Below are 16,772 nucleotides of genomic sequence, written 5' to 3' on the forward strand. Positions count from 1 at the left end.
GAGAGGAGAGATTCCAAGGGCAAAGAGGGTTGAGCCTGTGCTGGGGAGGCAGGGTAGGGAGCAGGGAGGGCAGGCAGGACTCGGGGTGGCAGGGGCACGGGGTTCCTGGGCAGTGTTCTTTGCCAGGCACCTCCAAAGAGGTTCTTAGTTCAGTTGTGCAGAGGTGCCACAATGTTTGTTCTTTCCCTACCGCTTCTGGTTTTCTTCCCCCCTCTGAAATATTGATAGAACTGAGAGTTTTCATGGTGCTGTTTGTATGCAGACACTTCTGAAATTCTCTTTTTAGATTGTTCGAGTTCTCCTTTTTTTGTTTTGTTTTGTTTCAAATCTTCCTCCCACCAGAAGGGAAAGATGTGGTTTGACCAAACGAATTTTTCTCTGGTTGGCTTAAACTGTGTAGAGAATGGCTTAAACTGTAACACAATGTTTGATTCTTTCCCATCATCTTCATTTGAGAAGAGAAGAGAAGAAAAATCCCTTTTAAAAACCAGCAACAAATTTTTTTAAAGGAATAAGTAGAAGACAGCACAAAGAACTGAATTGCAGCATGCACAAAGTTCCAAAACTTTGATTTTCATGGCAGTCTGTTCTTGCTGCACAGTTTTGGATGTGTGCTGCTTACATGTCTCTGTTTCCACGCCCTCGTGCTCCATCCTTTTAAACAGTCCTTTAAAAAAACTGGAAGGAAAAATGATTATAAATACCAGCAGTTACTGAATGTTTTTACAAATGTGTGGGTGGGATAAGTATGCTGCTTGAAAAAGAAAATGTTTATGGAAATAGTCTGTTTGGATATTTATGTATTTTTATCATTCTGTTTTCAAAAACCTAAAGCGCTTTGTATTTTAAAAAGTGAGGTTGCCAGCTACTGGCTGTAAGTTATTTGAAGTTTTACTGTGTTTAGTAATGAATAAAGAGTTTTGAGTGAGATGGGGGAAGAAATTACCATCCAGGTTAAAAAGTGGAAAAAAACCCTCTATTATGCTGAGTTAGTCCGTGTCATATGTTGAAAAATTGTAAGAAAATCTCACAACTAATTTGTAGTAGATTTTGTTTTCTCAGAATATGTGAAAACTGTTTTTCTTGCTGACATGATCATGAATAAATGTAAGACTTTTTTTAGGGTTTGGGGACAGGGTATTGCATTCCTTTAAGAGCTTTTGTTTTATTTCAGTCTGAAGGCTCACTGTTGTGCAGAAAACCTCAGAGCTTTGAGCTGCTCATGCTGGAATAATACTGAGCATATGATAATAGGACATTGTTGCAAGAGCTTTTCCAAATTGGAGAAGCATGTTTGTGTACTGTAGAAATTAGGTCTGAATGTCCTAATATTACCTTTTCTTCTTTTCATAGTCCTTGCAACAATAGCTTTTGCTTTCCTTCTGCTCCCGATGTGCCAGTACTTAACACGGCCTTGCTCACCTCAAAACAAGTAAGGACTTGAGCAATCCTTTGCTCCTCTTCTTGTGTGTTGTATTTCTTTCTTTTAATGAGAATTCTTTAATAAGCATTAACCTCAGGACTGATGTTTGTGCATATTTTTTTGTGCCAACATCATGTTTCCACTTTGAAAGTAGGAAGCACAATTTCTGTAAGTCACTCACACTTGCCAGCCAGGGAAATGCAATACCATTACATGAGTCTAAATTTTCCAACAGTGATTTTTAATAAGTTTGGCTTCTTTTGGCTGAGACTTTAGAGTTTGGGATTGGCGTTGGATTTTAATGTTTGTTAACATTGGATTCTGGATTTTAATGCTGGCTCCTTTGAAGACTGTATTTAAACCAGTGGAAATTACAGTTGTTAATGTCTTGTTTTGAAACTAATTTTATTTTTTAACCTTGTGATTTGAGTTCATGTTGCTAAAAGCACTATCTTAGGTGGTGCTAGGAATGTTGGCAATTTGCAGAGAGGTGCCAAGATTTACAGGATATTTTCCATCTCTGCAGTTCATGCTTCACACATAGTATTTGAATGTGAGGAAAGCTTTTATTTTGTTGCTGTTTTGGTACCTATTTGTGGCAAAGGAACTTCCCTTCAGTTGTTCTTGGCATCTTTCATCAGCAGTTGAGCCATGTTCCAACAGTGTCCATTTTCTGTTCTTTAAATGGAAACATAAAGTCTTCCAGCTGATGCTTGTGTGTTGTTCTAGGATTTCCTTTGGCTGCTGTGGGCGTTTCACTGCTGCCGAGTTGCTCTCGTTTTCTCTGTCTGTGATGCTTGTCCTTATCTGGGTCCTAACTGGCCACTGGCTCCTAATGGACGGTGAGTATGTGAATTAAGGGGTTTTACTATTGGTTTGTGCCTCTTCTGACACAACATTTGCCTGGTGATGATGGGTGAAATTTGCTATTATTAATGGCTTGGCTGCTGAGCTGTGTGGCAGACTCCCTGAAGAGCCACTGCCAGGAGCATGGCAGGGGAGTGCTTGGAACACCTGTTTTTCTGGTTTGTAAAAGCTTCCAGGGAAGTGCCAGAACACTCATGAAAGATATTCTGCACCTGTGTGGTGTAGGGTAAATGGTCAGATTGAGTTAAGGATGTGTGGAGACAGTGGTTGTTTATGATTCATAGCTTGATTCTAAAAATTTGATTAATTTTTCGTGTGCATCTTGTTGTTTATTGGTTCTGATGCTCAAATAATTTGTTGTGAGCAGCTCACAGTAGCTGGTTGGCTTTGATCTCTGCGATGCTTGCCTTGTGTGGTGAGATGGGCGAAACTGGCAGTCAGCCAGCTGGCTTGAGGGTGTGATTTATTGGGGTTTTTTTCGTGGTGGTTGACCTGAATTCACAGCTTACTGTTCCAAAAAGGAGCCTTCATCCTTCCCTCCTGCCTTCCAGATCTCTTGTGCTAGCTCTGGCACTCAGTTAATCACATGGTAAACTGATCCAGCTCACTAGAATGGCAGCATACTTGGGTTTTGCCAGCCTATTTTTCTGCAGCTGCAGTGAGATGAATTGGATTATTGTGTAGTCAGGTGTGTGCTAAATTTGGCAGAAGGTAAGTGGCAGCATGATGGAATCTGAGGGGATGGAGTGGATATAATAGCAAAGGCATGAAGGAGTAGCCAGGAGCAGGACCTCTGCTTTTCAGCAGTGTCAGGCAGCTAAATTGGCTTAGGACATGGTGTAATGGCATGCTGAGGTTGTGCCTGCTTGAGGAAAAATGCTGCAACAACATTACCTGCCCTTGAAATTGTTTGTTAAGATAGAAAACATTCATCCCATCAGCTTACAGCTCCTTCTAAATGAGGTAGCAGCAGCACATCCTTAGCACTGAAACCTCTCATGGCACCATCATTCTTTCTTTTGTATGTGGGCACTAGGCTTCATTCATGGTTTGAACTGCTTTAAAAGTCCCACCTGTTGTATGAAAGGGAAATACCTTTTAAAATACCAGATGGTAAATGAAAAAAATGCAGACAAAGTCTGTTTTGTGATAAGCAGAGTAGCCCACCATGAAATCGAGGGTGACACTTGATCTGCAGTAGCTGCAAACCTAAAAGGAATGTCAAGTGTGGATTTTGGCAGAATCTGAAGAGTTGGCTACACTGAGGTATCAGCAGAAGCATTTAGTTAAAAGAAGTTATTTTTGTGAATGCTTCAGTCTGACATGGTGGACTTTGCAGTAATTCATCTACAGAGCTCTGAGCTGCTGGTGCAGAGTGGTGTCTGGCTTCTATTTCTCTTGGGAGATTTTTTTATGATTTACTGAATTGTTTTGCTGCTGTCTCACTTTGAATTATTTTATGTAGTTTATTAAGGGAACTTGAACTATATAGGTGTTCCTCCTGTCATTTGTTCAAATCTAATAAAATCAGTCTTTGCCAGTGACACTAAACAGGGAGTAGCTTTTATTGGCCTTTGTCAGGGAAACAGAGCGGAGCTTTAGTCCTCATCCTGTGCAGCTGCACGTGGGATCCCATGGTCTCTGCCTTCCCTGCGACTGAGTCCTGGGGACGCCGGGGAGTCCTCGGGACGCCGGGGACTCCCGTCCGGAGGGCAGCGCGGGCGGCAGCGCGGCTCACTCGTGCGTCCAGGCAGGGCGCTCCTGTCCTCAAGGCAGCGCTGGCAGCTGCTGGCTGGGCCCGGCCCGGCCCGGGAGGATCCCCTGTTCGGCCGTCGGCAGAAAATGAACCACATATTGCGAACGTGCTGCTCATCGCCCGGGCGGGGCCGGAGGAGGAGCTGGAGGAACTGGGTGGGTGTTCCTGCTGAGCAGCAGCACGTGGAGAGCCCTGGGTGTTTGGTCGGGGCTGTGCGGTTGATTCTGTCAGTGAAAGAGCTTTGCAGCTCGAGAGCTGAGGACAACACGGGAAATACTTCTTGGTAATTGCCAGGCCTTACAAAATCGAGGTGTGGCAGTTCTTGCTGGAACAGCCTTCAGTGCCCAAATCCTACCCTGCCCCTGCCTGCAGAGCCCTTGGCTGAAGTGGTTCTAAAGGCAGGGACGTGTTACAGGGCAGAGTGAGCCCGTGTTGGCTCCAGAGTGTTGTTCTGGCATGTGATGATGCACCTTTATAGGTATTGAAATGCTTATTTCTCAGAGCAGATGGTTGGATGACAGAATCATCAAGGATGGTCACTGTTCCCTGGTAAAGCCTGGTTAAAATGAAAGTTTTCCTAAATAGTGGACAGAGCTGGAGATGTACAACAGGAATGCTGTAGATGTGTGGGATATCTCTAGTTACAGAGTGAACGGCATGGTCATGGATACCCCGGGAACTGCTGCAGCAATTGGGCCTGTGTTCTTACTCCCTTCTTTTAAAATACACTTTCATCAGATCAGAGCTTCACCTGGTGAAGTTGAAGCTCCCCAGCTTACACAGTGCTTTGTAAACCAGACTCCACACCAGCAGCATCTTGGAGCTTTCACCTGCTCTGGATGCAGGAGAGCTGGAAAGCTGCCAGAGTCTAACCACATATGCAAGAATATTCTTAATCCTCAGAATATCCCTGTTCCATAAGGAGTGTGTTTGCAGGGACTCTGGAGTTAAATTGCTCTGTTAATTGATGGTTAACTCCTCCAGTGCTTCCATTCAGCCTTGTTAACCCATTGCCCAGCACTTCCAAACCAGAGCTGCTGGTTGTGTGGCTGCTCTACCTCTTTTTGTCTTTCTCTCATATTTGGCTTTTTTTTTTTAATGATTTGAAGTATATTTCAGTGCAGATCTGCCTTATATAGTTTGTCAACACTTTGCATGAGCTTGGGTAGGGAAGCTGGCTTTCATTTAGAGAAGTCCATTGATTGCACTTTGGCCCATATTACTTGTACTTGCTCTTGGGCATTCCTGCTTGTTTTTTAAATTTACCAGTGTTTCCTAAAGCATTTGCAAAACTGTGTAATTATTAGCATGTGTATTTTACTGTCAGCTGAAGGATTTTTTCCATCTTTTCTACCCAGTATTTGCTTAGTTTGATGCCTTGGTGCATGTGGCTGTGTTCATTTCAGTGAGAGAGAAATGGAGTGTGTGAACAATAGATAAAATACTGGTTACAGTATTTCCATTTCTCATTAATTATAACCTGGAAATCCTCTCCTAAATATAGGCTTGCTTGAGCTATTATTAACAGTGGTTTTAGAGAAACCTCTTTGATTTAAAACAGTCTGTTTCCTTGTATTTGCTCTTCTGCTGAGGAAGTCTGTAACTCAGGGCTATACTGAATTAATGAATGCAGTTCTTTTTCCTGCTGCTTTGCTGGGTCAAATTCTTTAAACCTCAATAATTTGCTCACATTTTGTAGCTAGTTACAGTTGTGCAGAGTGACCCCACTGCGCTGCTGTGACACTTGGGGTTGTGCTCAGGTTACCAGTTCTCAGGAGATAAGGTGGGCTTGGCAGAATTGCTGGGATGCAGCCCCTGGGCACTGCAGGCAGCCACACTGGCAGGAGACCTAGGACAATGTTTATCCCTTGAATGTGCATGGATGTGTTTCCCTAGTGAGTGGATGGAAGATCTTCCCAGCTTTCAGGTGAAATACAAGTGGTAGGTGGCTTCACAGCCCCATAATTACAGCCTGAAAATCCAGAGGTTAATTTGTCCATTTTGGCTGAGTCCAGCTGTTACACTGGTGGTGGGCATGTGCATAATGAATTGGCTTCCCTGCAGTTCCAGTTGGCAAAAATGGGATTGTAACTTCTTAAAAATTCCATGTCATGTTAGACAAAGACATTTTGTGACAAATGTCTGCATGATTGACTGTAATCTGATCCCAGCAGGGCTCCATTATTCCTTGCAAATAGACTGGTATCATAGATGAAAGCTGATTTGCTTTTTAAGTTTTTTTAGAATTTGTTTTATTGTAAGTATTTCTTCAGGGATTTACTTGGAACCAGTAGAAATACATGCAGTTGTCAGCTGAGTATCCTTGGTAGATGAGGCTGGGCTCAAAGAAGCAGGCAATGACACAAATGTGAAGACTGGCTTTTGTTTAAAATCTTACCTTTCTACCCTACAAAATTCCCCTTGGTACAGAGTGAAAATCTGAGCTGTGTCATGTTGTTCAGCTCATTGAGCTGGCTGAAAACTCACCCTTAGGAGGGATTAAGAAAAAACTTATCCATATTTTTTCCCCTAAGCTTTCGCACACATTTTGGTTATTGGGAAATCCTGGATATCATCTAAATGATGATGTTTCATGGTATTCAGGCAGTCTTGCACAGTCTTGCCCAAGCAGAAGTTTGGTTTGAGTGGGTTTTTGCCAGACCAAGTTCTAACAAGTCATGTAGCCATGCCCTTTCTGAATTAAGACTCAAGGATCTTATTTATTTTATGCATTTCTTAGAAAACCCAGTAGAGGAAAAGTAGAGGTTTGTGTTTGGGGCACAGAGAATTCAAAGTTGTTTTGTTGCCTCTGTTTTAAAGTAGGTAGTCAGGGTTGTACAGGGGAGATGGAGTCTCTAGGACAGAGGACATGGAAACATTTCTTTGTGGTGGGTGGTGGAAGTTGAGTGGAACAGGCGGTTGTGCCTGCAGAGGGATCCCTGCTTCCAAGGGGATGTGTTTGCAGTTGGCTCCTCAATGTATTTTGACTTTGCTTAACCCTGGTAAGAAGAACGTCACTGTCTGGAAATGGTAGACAGTCATCTAGTGCATGCAGAGCTGCACAGGTGCAGACAGGCTTCTTTGGGGTCCTGGAGGGGAGGTACTTTCTTGAGATTGGTGTTTTTCTGTTTGTTCTGCTATTTTTAATGAACTAATGATGTCTTGCATTTTGTAGCTCTGGCTATGGGCCTGTGTGTTGCAATGATAGCCTTTGTCCGGCTGCCGAGCCTGAAGGTTTCCTGCTTGCTGCTCTCTGGGTTACTAATTTATGATGTCTTTTGGGTAAGTGTTTGGTTTGGTTTTGCTAAAACTGTTTTTATGCTTTGGATTTGTAATCGGCCTTGGGCCTGTTTTACATGAATTCTATTGGTATGAAGTTGAGGAAATCTGGCAAAGCCAGAAGATTGGCTCCACCACTCCATTCTGAAATGCTGAATTCTAGAACAGGATACAAAATTATTTCCTTGGTAATTACTTGAAATAAAGCAGAAGTAAGATTAGAGTATTTTGACTTCTGCATATTATTTAAAAAGAACGGAATTTGGACCTCAGATTTTAAAAGCAGGCTGAAGATGAGAACAAGCATTTCCCACACACACAGAGCTGTGTCCACACTGGCACAGGGCACACGTGCTGACTTCTGATTAGCAGTGAAATCTGCAGAACAGGAATGCAAATGGACTTACAGCCAGACAGGTTGGCATAAAATCTTAGTGCACTTCTACAAGAAACCTGACAGAATGTATTCTGTAATAGCAAGAGGGGTTTGTTTTACCTTTGCATAACACCAAGCACTGATCCAGGGCAGCACCCACTGACTGCTTTGGCAGCCAGAGATTCCAGTGGGATCGGCTGTAGCATCAAACCTTGTTGGAGACAAGAGCTGCCTCATTCCATTTGCGTGAGCACTGTGCTTACCTCTTCTCTGTTCTGCAGATTCTTTCAATTTTCATGGTGCTTTTATCTGCATTTGTCATCCCACACTCTCTGCTTGTTGTCCAGACAGGTCCTTTGCCAAAGGGTCTCAAGAAACTAATCAGTATCAATATCTTGATATCAGAAAGTATATTCCAGTTATTCTTGAGGATTAAAAATTTCTATCTGAATTTTTGATACACATTTTGCCTTTTATCATCATAAGGAAAATAGCCTTTATTTTCTTGAATAGCAAAGCAAAAATACCTTCAGCTTGAGTTGCTGTGTAATTGCAGTTTGTAACTTCTGATTACCTTGCTCTGTAGGTCTTTTTTTCTGCCTACATCTTTAACAGCAATGTTATGGTGAAAGTGGCCACACAACCAGCTGATAACCCCCTGGATGTGTTATCCCGGAAACTTCACCTGGGACCAAATGTAGGCAGAGATGTTCCTCGTCTGTCGCTGCCTGGCAAACTTGTATTCCCAAGGTAAAAGCTTCTTTTACTGTAGTACATGAGAAATGTTTTCCCTCCATATACTTAGTAGTACTAATTCTGTTGGAAAATCAAGGAATATAATTAGCAGTGAGGACTGGACACTTTGCTTATTCATAGAGAAAAGACCCTGACTGGGGTAAAAGGTGCCCTGTTCAGAGCAGGATGCACTTCTCGACATTTGTGAGAGTTCTGCAGCCTGATTGCTAGTGTGACCTCACACTTAGAAGATATGAGGTTTATTATAACATCAGAACAGTCTGAATTACTGTGCAATCGCAGATGATGGGGAAGTGGTTGGAAACTGATCTAAGCAAGGGTGGCTTACCAGGCAAGCACAGTGCTGAAGGGAGATTATTCCACATGTCCCTGCTCCAGGGGTTCCCTGGTGGCTCACATCTGTAAGCAGACACGCCCAGGGACTGGTGGGGCAGTAAGCTCAGTGCAGCAGCAGGCAGGCAGGAAGTTTTGTTATTCTGTTCTTGTTTATTTAGATGTTGGGATGCTGAACAGAGATTAGAAGATCAGAGATTATTGCTGATTGTCTGCAGCGATAAAACCAAAATTGTTCACTTTGTCAACTTTGTGATATGAAATCACAAAGTTGACAAAGTGAACAGTTTTTCATGAAAAATACCTTGGTTTTAAGATAGGGATGATTTTCGTTCTTAATCTTTTTCACGATTGGCTCTTTTCTGGGAATCTGGCAAGACAAGTTTTCTGTTTTGTCTGAATGTCCAAAATGGGTGTACTGCCTTGTTTTAGATCTGCATGCATGGGGATGAAGATGCACTTCAGTGGTAATCAACAGTCAGGTCAAAGGGCCAGCTGGTCCCTCCCATCAGCGCTGAGGAGGGAAAGGACTGAAATACTGGGTCAATGGATCTGTTTCATTGAGTGATTTAAGGGCAAAAGCAGCTGAAACACTACTGAGAGAAGGAAACTGGTTTGGAGCAAAGTCATCCCTGCCCAAATGGGTTTGAGTAAAGCTGAGGAGGTGAAGAAATCACTGAGGAAAACCTCATTAGCCTGCATTGGGTTCATGTGCAAGATTGCCAGTAGAAAAAGAGGCTATGCCAAATGAAGCTCAAAACCACAGTGGAGGAGTCTAGAGCTTGTCATCTTTTATTTTGGCCATGAACCCAATTCCAGTTGCTCTTTAGTTCCACAGGCAGCCACTTCTCCATGCTGGGGATTGGAGACATTGTGATGCCAGGGCTTCTGCTCTGCTTTGTCCTGCGTTATGATAACTACAAAAAACAAGCCAACAGTGATTCCTGCGGTGCCCCAGGACCAGGGAACATCTCTGGGCGTATGCAGAAGGTCTCCTACTTTCACTGCACACTTATTGGCTATTTTGTAGGTGAGTAATTAGTTCAATATTAAGAGCTGCCTAAGTGAGCAGATGTGGGATTATTGTAGTAGGTTTAAAAGATGATGAAAGCAAGTGTAAAGAGGCTTTGAGAGGATGCTTGGTTATGTTCTTTTTAATCCTCCTCTCTTTGCGTTTATTGGCATAGTCTAGGGAGAAAAGCCCTTCTATAGTCTTCAAGATTTTTTTTTTTGTTATTGTATTTTATTTAGAGGATGAAAGAGACTATCAGTGTGCTTTTGTTAGCACTTGCACTTTGCTTCACTGCCATAAAAAGTGTTGTAGCTCATACCTGAGTGATGGGAAAAATATGGAAGTTTCCAGATGAAATATTTAAGCAATTCACCTAGGCAATTCCTGCATTTTTGTATTCTGATCTTGACATAGTAGTACATACAGAAAATCATCAATAGTTACAAGTGGAATGCTGTTTATAATTTGCTGTAGCCAGCCCTTTCCTTCCTAATACAAAATAGGCTTTTCCCTCCAGTCAGGGCATACATGTGCATATCCTGACCTCCCACAGCCCTTCTGAGGCTGAAAAGGAAAGATAATTTCCTACCAATAGCCTTTCTTCCCCCACACCTCGATTTTCCCCCCAACATTCCCTTCTGGCAAGTGTCCAGGAAAGTCATTCCTGATGTATACAGCCCTTCCTCTGAGCCCCGACTGCTCAGGCCAGGGGCCACAGACCAGCAGTCTCAAGAGCAGCATTTCAGTGCGATGCAATCAGCTTCCCCCGTCCACCTTTTGTTGTATTTTGTCTGAATTATTCTTGGCTTAGTCTGAGATTCAAAACTGGATCAAGTGGCTCAACACAGCCTAATACTAAAATAGAATAATTTTTGTTTTAACTTCATGCAGGGAAAGCAAAGCACAGAGAAGTAACTTTTCCTCACCTGTCTCTCAGAATGGGGGTGAAGGAAGCCTCAGTGGATGAAATGCTGAGAACATCCACCTGCAACCTGAAGATATTTATAGTGACTTTTCTCTCTTACAGGTTTATTAACTGCAACAGTAGCTTCTCGTATTCACCGGGCAGCCCAGCCTGCCCTGCTCTATTTGGTACCATTCACTTTATTGCCACTCCTCACCATGGCCTATTTAAAGGTAAGAGGGGAGGACACGTGGGCAGCAGGGAGCTCTGGGCCAGCTGGCAGCAGGGTCAGTGTCCTTGCACTGGGCAGCAGCTCTCAGGGGGATGATGTGTGTCCATGGCAGTCCAGGCCCAGCACAGAGTAACCACTGCTGTCGGGTCAGTCTTCATTTCAGAGGACTGAGCAAGTGAGAGATGAGTTCCTGAAATAGAAGATCATTAATGCAGATAAAGTACCAGTAATTCTAATCAAAATAAATTCTGACATATTAGATTCTCTTTTAATTGAATAAGTGAATTTGTCCTTGTCCTGTTGGTCATGAAATACCACATGCACAAAGTATGATCAGTGATTGGAGAGGCAGAACCTTGCTTGCCTTTTCCCAGTCACCTGTTCTGAACAGAAATTGTAAAACTTAATTTTCCTGTTCAAGGGCTGTTGTTGAAGCATGCATCTAGCACTCTGCAGAGCAGAACATATGAAAGGGCAGGATTTTCAACCTGAGTAATTATTTCCTTCCCATCAGAAATATATTTTGGGTTTATCTGCTCTAAAAGTAAGACATTCTGGCCTGACGGGGGAAGAATTTATTTTTACTGTCTTTACTGTAATTTGCAAAACAGGTGAAGAATAGGTTTGTTCTAAGATGTGTTTGCAATTCTGTGTGCATTTTAAAATGTGAATTCTAAGCAGAGTTGAGTGTTTCAGAGGGCACGGTCCTTGTGCTGTTTCCCTGCCTAGGGCGATCTACGTCGCATGTGGTCTGAGCCTTTCCACTCCAAGTCCAGCAGCTCCCGTTTCCTGGAAGTATGATGGAACGGACAGGAAGTGACCTGAACTTCTGCCTTGGTCCTTTTCACTTTAACTTGTGGCTTTGTTGTCTCCTAAAGCTGGACTGGCTGGTACTTGGTAAGGTACCAGCGATGGGACATGTATGAAAGGACTTTGTATTAAAGGAGTGAAAGAAACAAAAGCTAAAATCCCAGAGCTCCGTGTGACTCCGTATCTCCCTGCAGATGTGGAATTGGGGACCCTTTGTGCAACTGCAGCCACTTTCCTCTTTTCCTCACTCGGATGGATTAGTACCAGACTATTACCTTTGTGAGAGAGGAAGAGACAGACTTGAAACTAAAAACGGCTTGAAGTCGTTCAAGAACTTGTGAACACTAAACGCAAAAACGGTTAAGCAAACCGAGGCTTCTTCAGAGAACCCCTCGTGGACATTGGGACCAGTTTCCTGCGGGACTTCGGTTTTGAAAAGAACTGAGACAGAAGGTCTTCTGTCACAATATTGGGTTTTTTTGATTTATTAAATATTTCCTGTGGTGTGAGGTTACTTATTAAATCCACAGACATTGAGTGACTTCTTGCAGTATACATATAAAAATTTGTTGTAACAAGTTACATTTCCACCCAGATGTCATATTGCAGTGAAAAAGGGCACGATTTTTATACATATATATATACACACATATAGATATATATATGAATAAATAAAAAGGAAAACCTGCTAAGATCATGCTGTGTAGCAGACAGGGGCTTGCTGTAATTTTTAGCATGTAGCGCAGTTACTCTGGCTTTATGTATATGGACCTACAATGAGCTGCTGTTTCCCCCCCCTTCTACAACTGAACCTGCAGTTTAAAAACAAGTGTAGTATTTGTACTGGTTGTACCATGGACTTTAGGGGATATTTGATTTGATCAATGTAGCAAACTAGGGAAGAAAAAAGTTCAAACCCAACCCTGTGTGTCTGAGGGGGGAGGAGGTGGGGGTGTCTTTTTTCTTTTTTTTTTTTTTTCTTTTTAAATTTTTTTTTACAAACAGCTCCCTTGCAGGTTTTTAGTAGTTCTTTCTTGACCAGTGCATGTATTATAGCAGCAATTGTCTTTGTGCTTTCTGATCATAGTAATGTATCACTTGTAAATACATTTTTTCTATTTTCTATTTTTTTGTATTTTTTGCATTTTGTTTCATTAGTGTGCTGTATTTTTCCATGCCCCTGCCCCTCAAAGAAAAAAAAAAAAAAAAAAGAAAAACTGTCCTTTACTGTTGTGACTGGTTGGAATTTGTGTGTTGACTGCTTTCTACCTGTAGCCTGTTAAAATGTGGATTTTATTCTTTCTTTTTTTAAAACCAGCAGTTCCAGTTGTTATTTTATTGACTGAAACGTTTCCCTGAGGTAACTAAACTTTTTTCCTTTCAAATACTGTGCCAAGCGGGGTTTGGGGAGCTCTCCTGAGAGCTCACAGCTCTTGTTAGTTGACAGATGCTGGGAAGTGTTAGTGGCATGGGATAAGGAGGAATGCTGGAGCCTGACTCTGCCTGAGCACTGAGGTGACTTTGGGACCAGTGTTGTTCCAGGTAAGGAAGGGGTCGGTCAAGCACCTGAAGCTCTCAGCACTGTTGGGTGGTACACGAAGAGCATGTTGGACATGGCAGGAAATTTTGTCCAGCCACACGTGTGCTGTGTCATTAATGTCATTAATTAACCCCTTCCTCTGTTCTCAGGCAGGTCTGGCACAGGTAGCAGGGGGCCTGATGCCTCTGAGCTGGCTGGGATGCACCTCCAAGACAGCTGGAATGTCCCAGGATAAACAGTAAGACACAGCTCAGCCTTTGCTGGGGGGTCGGGGCACTGAGATTTAGCAAATGTGGGTGGGTGTGGCAGGGGGGACATTGGGACATCATCTCTCTCTCATACACACTCTCCCCCCGAGTTCTTTTCTTTCCCTTAGCTGAAAGCATTCCCTCTACCATGTGCCTGCGGTGGTCATCCTCAGGTAACTGTCATTTTTTAAATGAAATTAATAGTTCTGCACTGAGAATCTTCTTTTTCTGTTCATGCCAGGTGTTAAGTCCCAGAATTGCTTGGGACAGTAGAAAGGCATCAGTTTTGAGCTATACCTCAAACATGAAGTGAATAAAATATTGAGGCAGATATTCAAATAAAAAAGGCTTTTTTGGTGGCTTTTGTTTTGCTGTGAGGTTCCAAGCAGTGGAATAACAAATTCATATCCACTTCATTGCAGCTTTATCTGCCTAGCCTTTGCACCTACCTGACAATTGTGCACAGCTCAGGCACCATCAGCTTCACAGCAGTTCCTTCCTTTGGAATAATTTCTTTGGAATTCCTCTGGAATTAAAATACAAGGTCTTTCTCTGTTTTGCAGCAGCATTTTTAGGCCATGCCTGCTAAGTGTCTTTATGAACAATTTCTACACTTAGAGAAGCATTCTGGAGAAAGTTCTAGAAGTGCTAGTTGATAAATACTTAATGAGAATTAATTTAGCTTTCCCAAAAAAGCCTGGTCTTCCTTGTTAAGCTGTCTTGCCTCCCTGCACTCTGTGCCCTTCTCTTGCACCAGGAGACCCGAGTGAGCCCTTACTGAGCCCTCTGTCTCAGCCCCTCACCTTGTGCTGGGGCCCCGCCCAGGCAAGCACCCACTGCACTGGAAGGGGTTTGCTGCCCCTTCAGCTGGCAGGAAAGGGATTTTGGTGCTTGGCAGAGGTTCACTGAGGTTTAACTGTACTAAGAAAAAGTGCTTTCCCAGAGCTTTAAGTTAAAGCTGCAAAGCTTTGTTCCACAGCTCTCCCTCCTCAAACCATTCAGGGGGATTAGAAATGGATCCTACCTGGCTGCTCAGCTGTGGGCCCTCCCTGTACAGATGGACCTTTGGTCTGTGTCTTTCCAGTCTGATGTGTCTCTTCTCCTTGAGGATCAAGCTGTACAGGGTACTTTGGGTCCTCTGGATTTTGGGAGACTCTGCAGGACCTGGGTTTATGTCCCTGTTGGCTCTGGTACAGTTGCTGATGCCTTCTTTGTTGAACTCCTTAATGCACTAGACACAAAGTCCTGCAGTGAGGCTGCCCAACTGCCTGCCCTTTCTTCTGGAAAGTTGTCAAAAATAACTATTTTAATAATTGACTAATATAAACCTTCTTGCAAGAGGTAAAATGCTGGCAAAAAAGTGATAGACCAGGGCGTGCTTACAGCACAGTTCTCAGGACACGGACCAGAACTGTAGTGTACAAATCTGCTGACAGGTCTGGTACTCTGCTGCATCTTTGAAGTCAGCTTAGAAATGGTCCTGTTTGTATGCTGATATTTCCCTAAGGTCAGACTTCACCTTACGAACATGAGGAGTTGCAAAATTTGAATTTGAAATAAGTTTTTTCATTCAAGTTATAGCACTGTCACATTTTCTTATCACTATTCCATGTCTTTATTCTATTATTCTATTATTTGCTTTTTTACTTCAGGATGTCTTTCAAATACACTATTTTCCATATTTTTTCCAAATTCCAACATAACCTGAATGTGTGGCTGTTGCCAGGTCTGTGTTGATAGTCAGGGTTCTCAACTTAGGTGAAACAAAGATCTGATTTAAAATCAGAATAAATTTGTCCTTTTCAGAACAGCTCATCTCCCTTTAGTCTGCAGGGAACTCACACGGAAGAGTCTGAGCTACAGGATATAAAAGCTATCAGGTCTAGGGTGCGGTCAGAAGTAACTCCTAGTTACTGTAACTAAGATTCTAGTTCAGGCTCCACCTGCTTCATGCCTCATAACCAGTTTTGTGTACTTAGAGCATTGTGGGTGCAAAACCACAAAGTCCTTGAGAAGTGTAGCTTTTGTTCTTGAAAAGTGATTTATCTCCTTCCTACTTGTTTCTAATTTATGTATAACCTGATTTTCCCATCTCTGTGCCCCAGCTTTGCAATGTTGGCTGAGTTTGTCAGTTGAGAGAAAGTTGGGGCTTGACGTGTGAACAGACCCTTTTCTCCAAGGAGAGCCTGGCCCTGCCCACACCTGGGTTTGTGCTGTCTGAGGGTGGCTTGGTTAAGAGCTGCTGATTTAATGCTGCAGAACTCGTTTGTGTTTTGCCCTTTCAGCAGTTCCTCTGCAACAGCCCTGAGGAGCAGACACACTCATCACACAAAGTTCTCTCAGCAGGCAGCAGCGAGGAGTAAGCTTGAAGTATCTTGCTCTGAGCAAAGCCATTGTTTTGCTCTGGGAGCTCTGGGACTTGTGTGTGTGTAACCGTGCAGTTTTACCCCAAAACAGTGTCACAGGGCACTGGGCGCTCTTGCTGAACCTTGTGGCAGCAGGGAAAAACTTTCAAAAAGCTTTTGTTTGAAAGCTTTTGCACACTTTTTCTTTTTTTTTTTTTTTTTTTTTTTTGCTACCTCAAGGTTGTAGGTTCTCTCTCCTCTGCCAGCTGAGGTGGCCACAGCCAGCACGGTGGGTAACAGGGATGGTTTCATTCTGCTCTGGAGAGAAGCTGCAGCAAATTGGAGCTGGTAATGAGGGAGGCTGAGGGTGAAGAGGGGCAGTCAGCAAGCACTGACAGCACAGCAGATCTAAGAGAAGCAGCTGGATGAGAGGGGAAATGGGCTGGCAGAAGTGTGACTGACTGTGCTGGCTCACTGGGGATTCAGCTGGAGCACAGCATAACAGGAACTCTGCATTGCTGAAGTGCTCACATCCCTGCAGGTCCTGTTCTGAGTGGCTGCAGAAGTTAGTGTAAAATAGTATCTCCACATCTTCAGGTACCATCATTGCAGCAATCAAAGAGGTGATATAGGCTGAAATCAAGCTTCATCCAGAGAAGCCCTCCATAATTTACAGCACAGTCATGATCATTGGAATGATTTTCCAGTAGTAATGCTCCTGTTGAATCCACTGCCTGGCGACTTCTGTCAATCCTTATCCACAGTAGAACAAGGAGAAACCCAGCAGTTGAGGCCCTTGCCTCAACATGCTGTTGCCCTCCAGCGCCCTGCACAGGGATGACTGACATCACTGAGAACTGGTCTCACTGGTGCATGCAGGCCCTGCTGGTT

The 16,772-nt window shown here is 43.2% G+C and overlaps 1 protein-coding gene and 1 long non-coding RNA gene across 9 annotated transcripts in view; one reads left to right on the forward strand and one right to left on the reverse strand.

The window, feature by feature from the left end:
* The window catches only part of SPPL3 (signal peptide peptidase like 3), a 56,110-nt gene extending 43,237 nt beyond the window's left edge, over nucleotides 1-12,873 (forward strand). For 4 of the 8 annotated variants that reach the window (XM_053959913.1, XM_053959919.1, XM_053959921.1 and 1 more), the window contains 6 exons: nucleotides 1,354-1,432; nucleotides 2,153-2,265; nucleotides 7,222-7,328; nucleotides 8,288-8,451; nucleotides 9,621-9,820; nucleotides 10,830-11,652. In XM_053959913.1, the coding sequence (XP_053815888.1) occupies nucleotides 1,354-1,432; nucleotides 2,153-2,265; nucleotides 7,222-7,328; nucleotides 8,288-8,451; nucleotides 9,621-9,820; nucleotides 10,830-11,071 (905 nt within the window). In that variant the 3' untranslated portion in view covers nucleotides 11,072-11,652. The other 4 variants (XM_053959916.1, XM_053959917.1, XM_053959914.1 and 1 more) reach the window with 3 other exon arrangements.
* Nucleotides 8,417-11,010, reverse strand: LOC128797415 (uncharacterized). Its single transcript, XR_008434120.1, has 4 exons — nucleotides 10,924-11,010; nucleotides 10,729-10,794; nucleotides 8,786-8,962; nucleotides 8,417-8,517 (listed from the first exon to the last, which is right to left on the reverse strand). It is a non-coding gene; the product is annotated as an uncharacterized LOC128797415 (long non-coding RNA).
* Nucleotides 12,874-16,772: the final 3,899 nt, after the last annotated feature.

Source organism: Vidua chalybeata, chromosome 18 (assembly GCF_026979565.1).
Source record: "Vidua chalybeata isolate OUT-0048 chromosome 18, bVidCha1 merged haplotype, whole genome shotgun sequence".
In the NCBI taxonomy this organism is placed as follows: domain Eukaryota; kingdom Metazoa; phylum Chordata; class Aves; order Passeriformes; family Viduidae; genus Vidua; species Vidua chalybeata.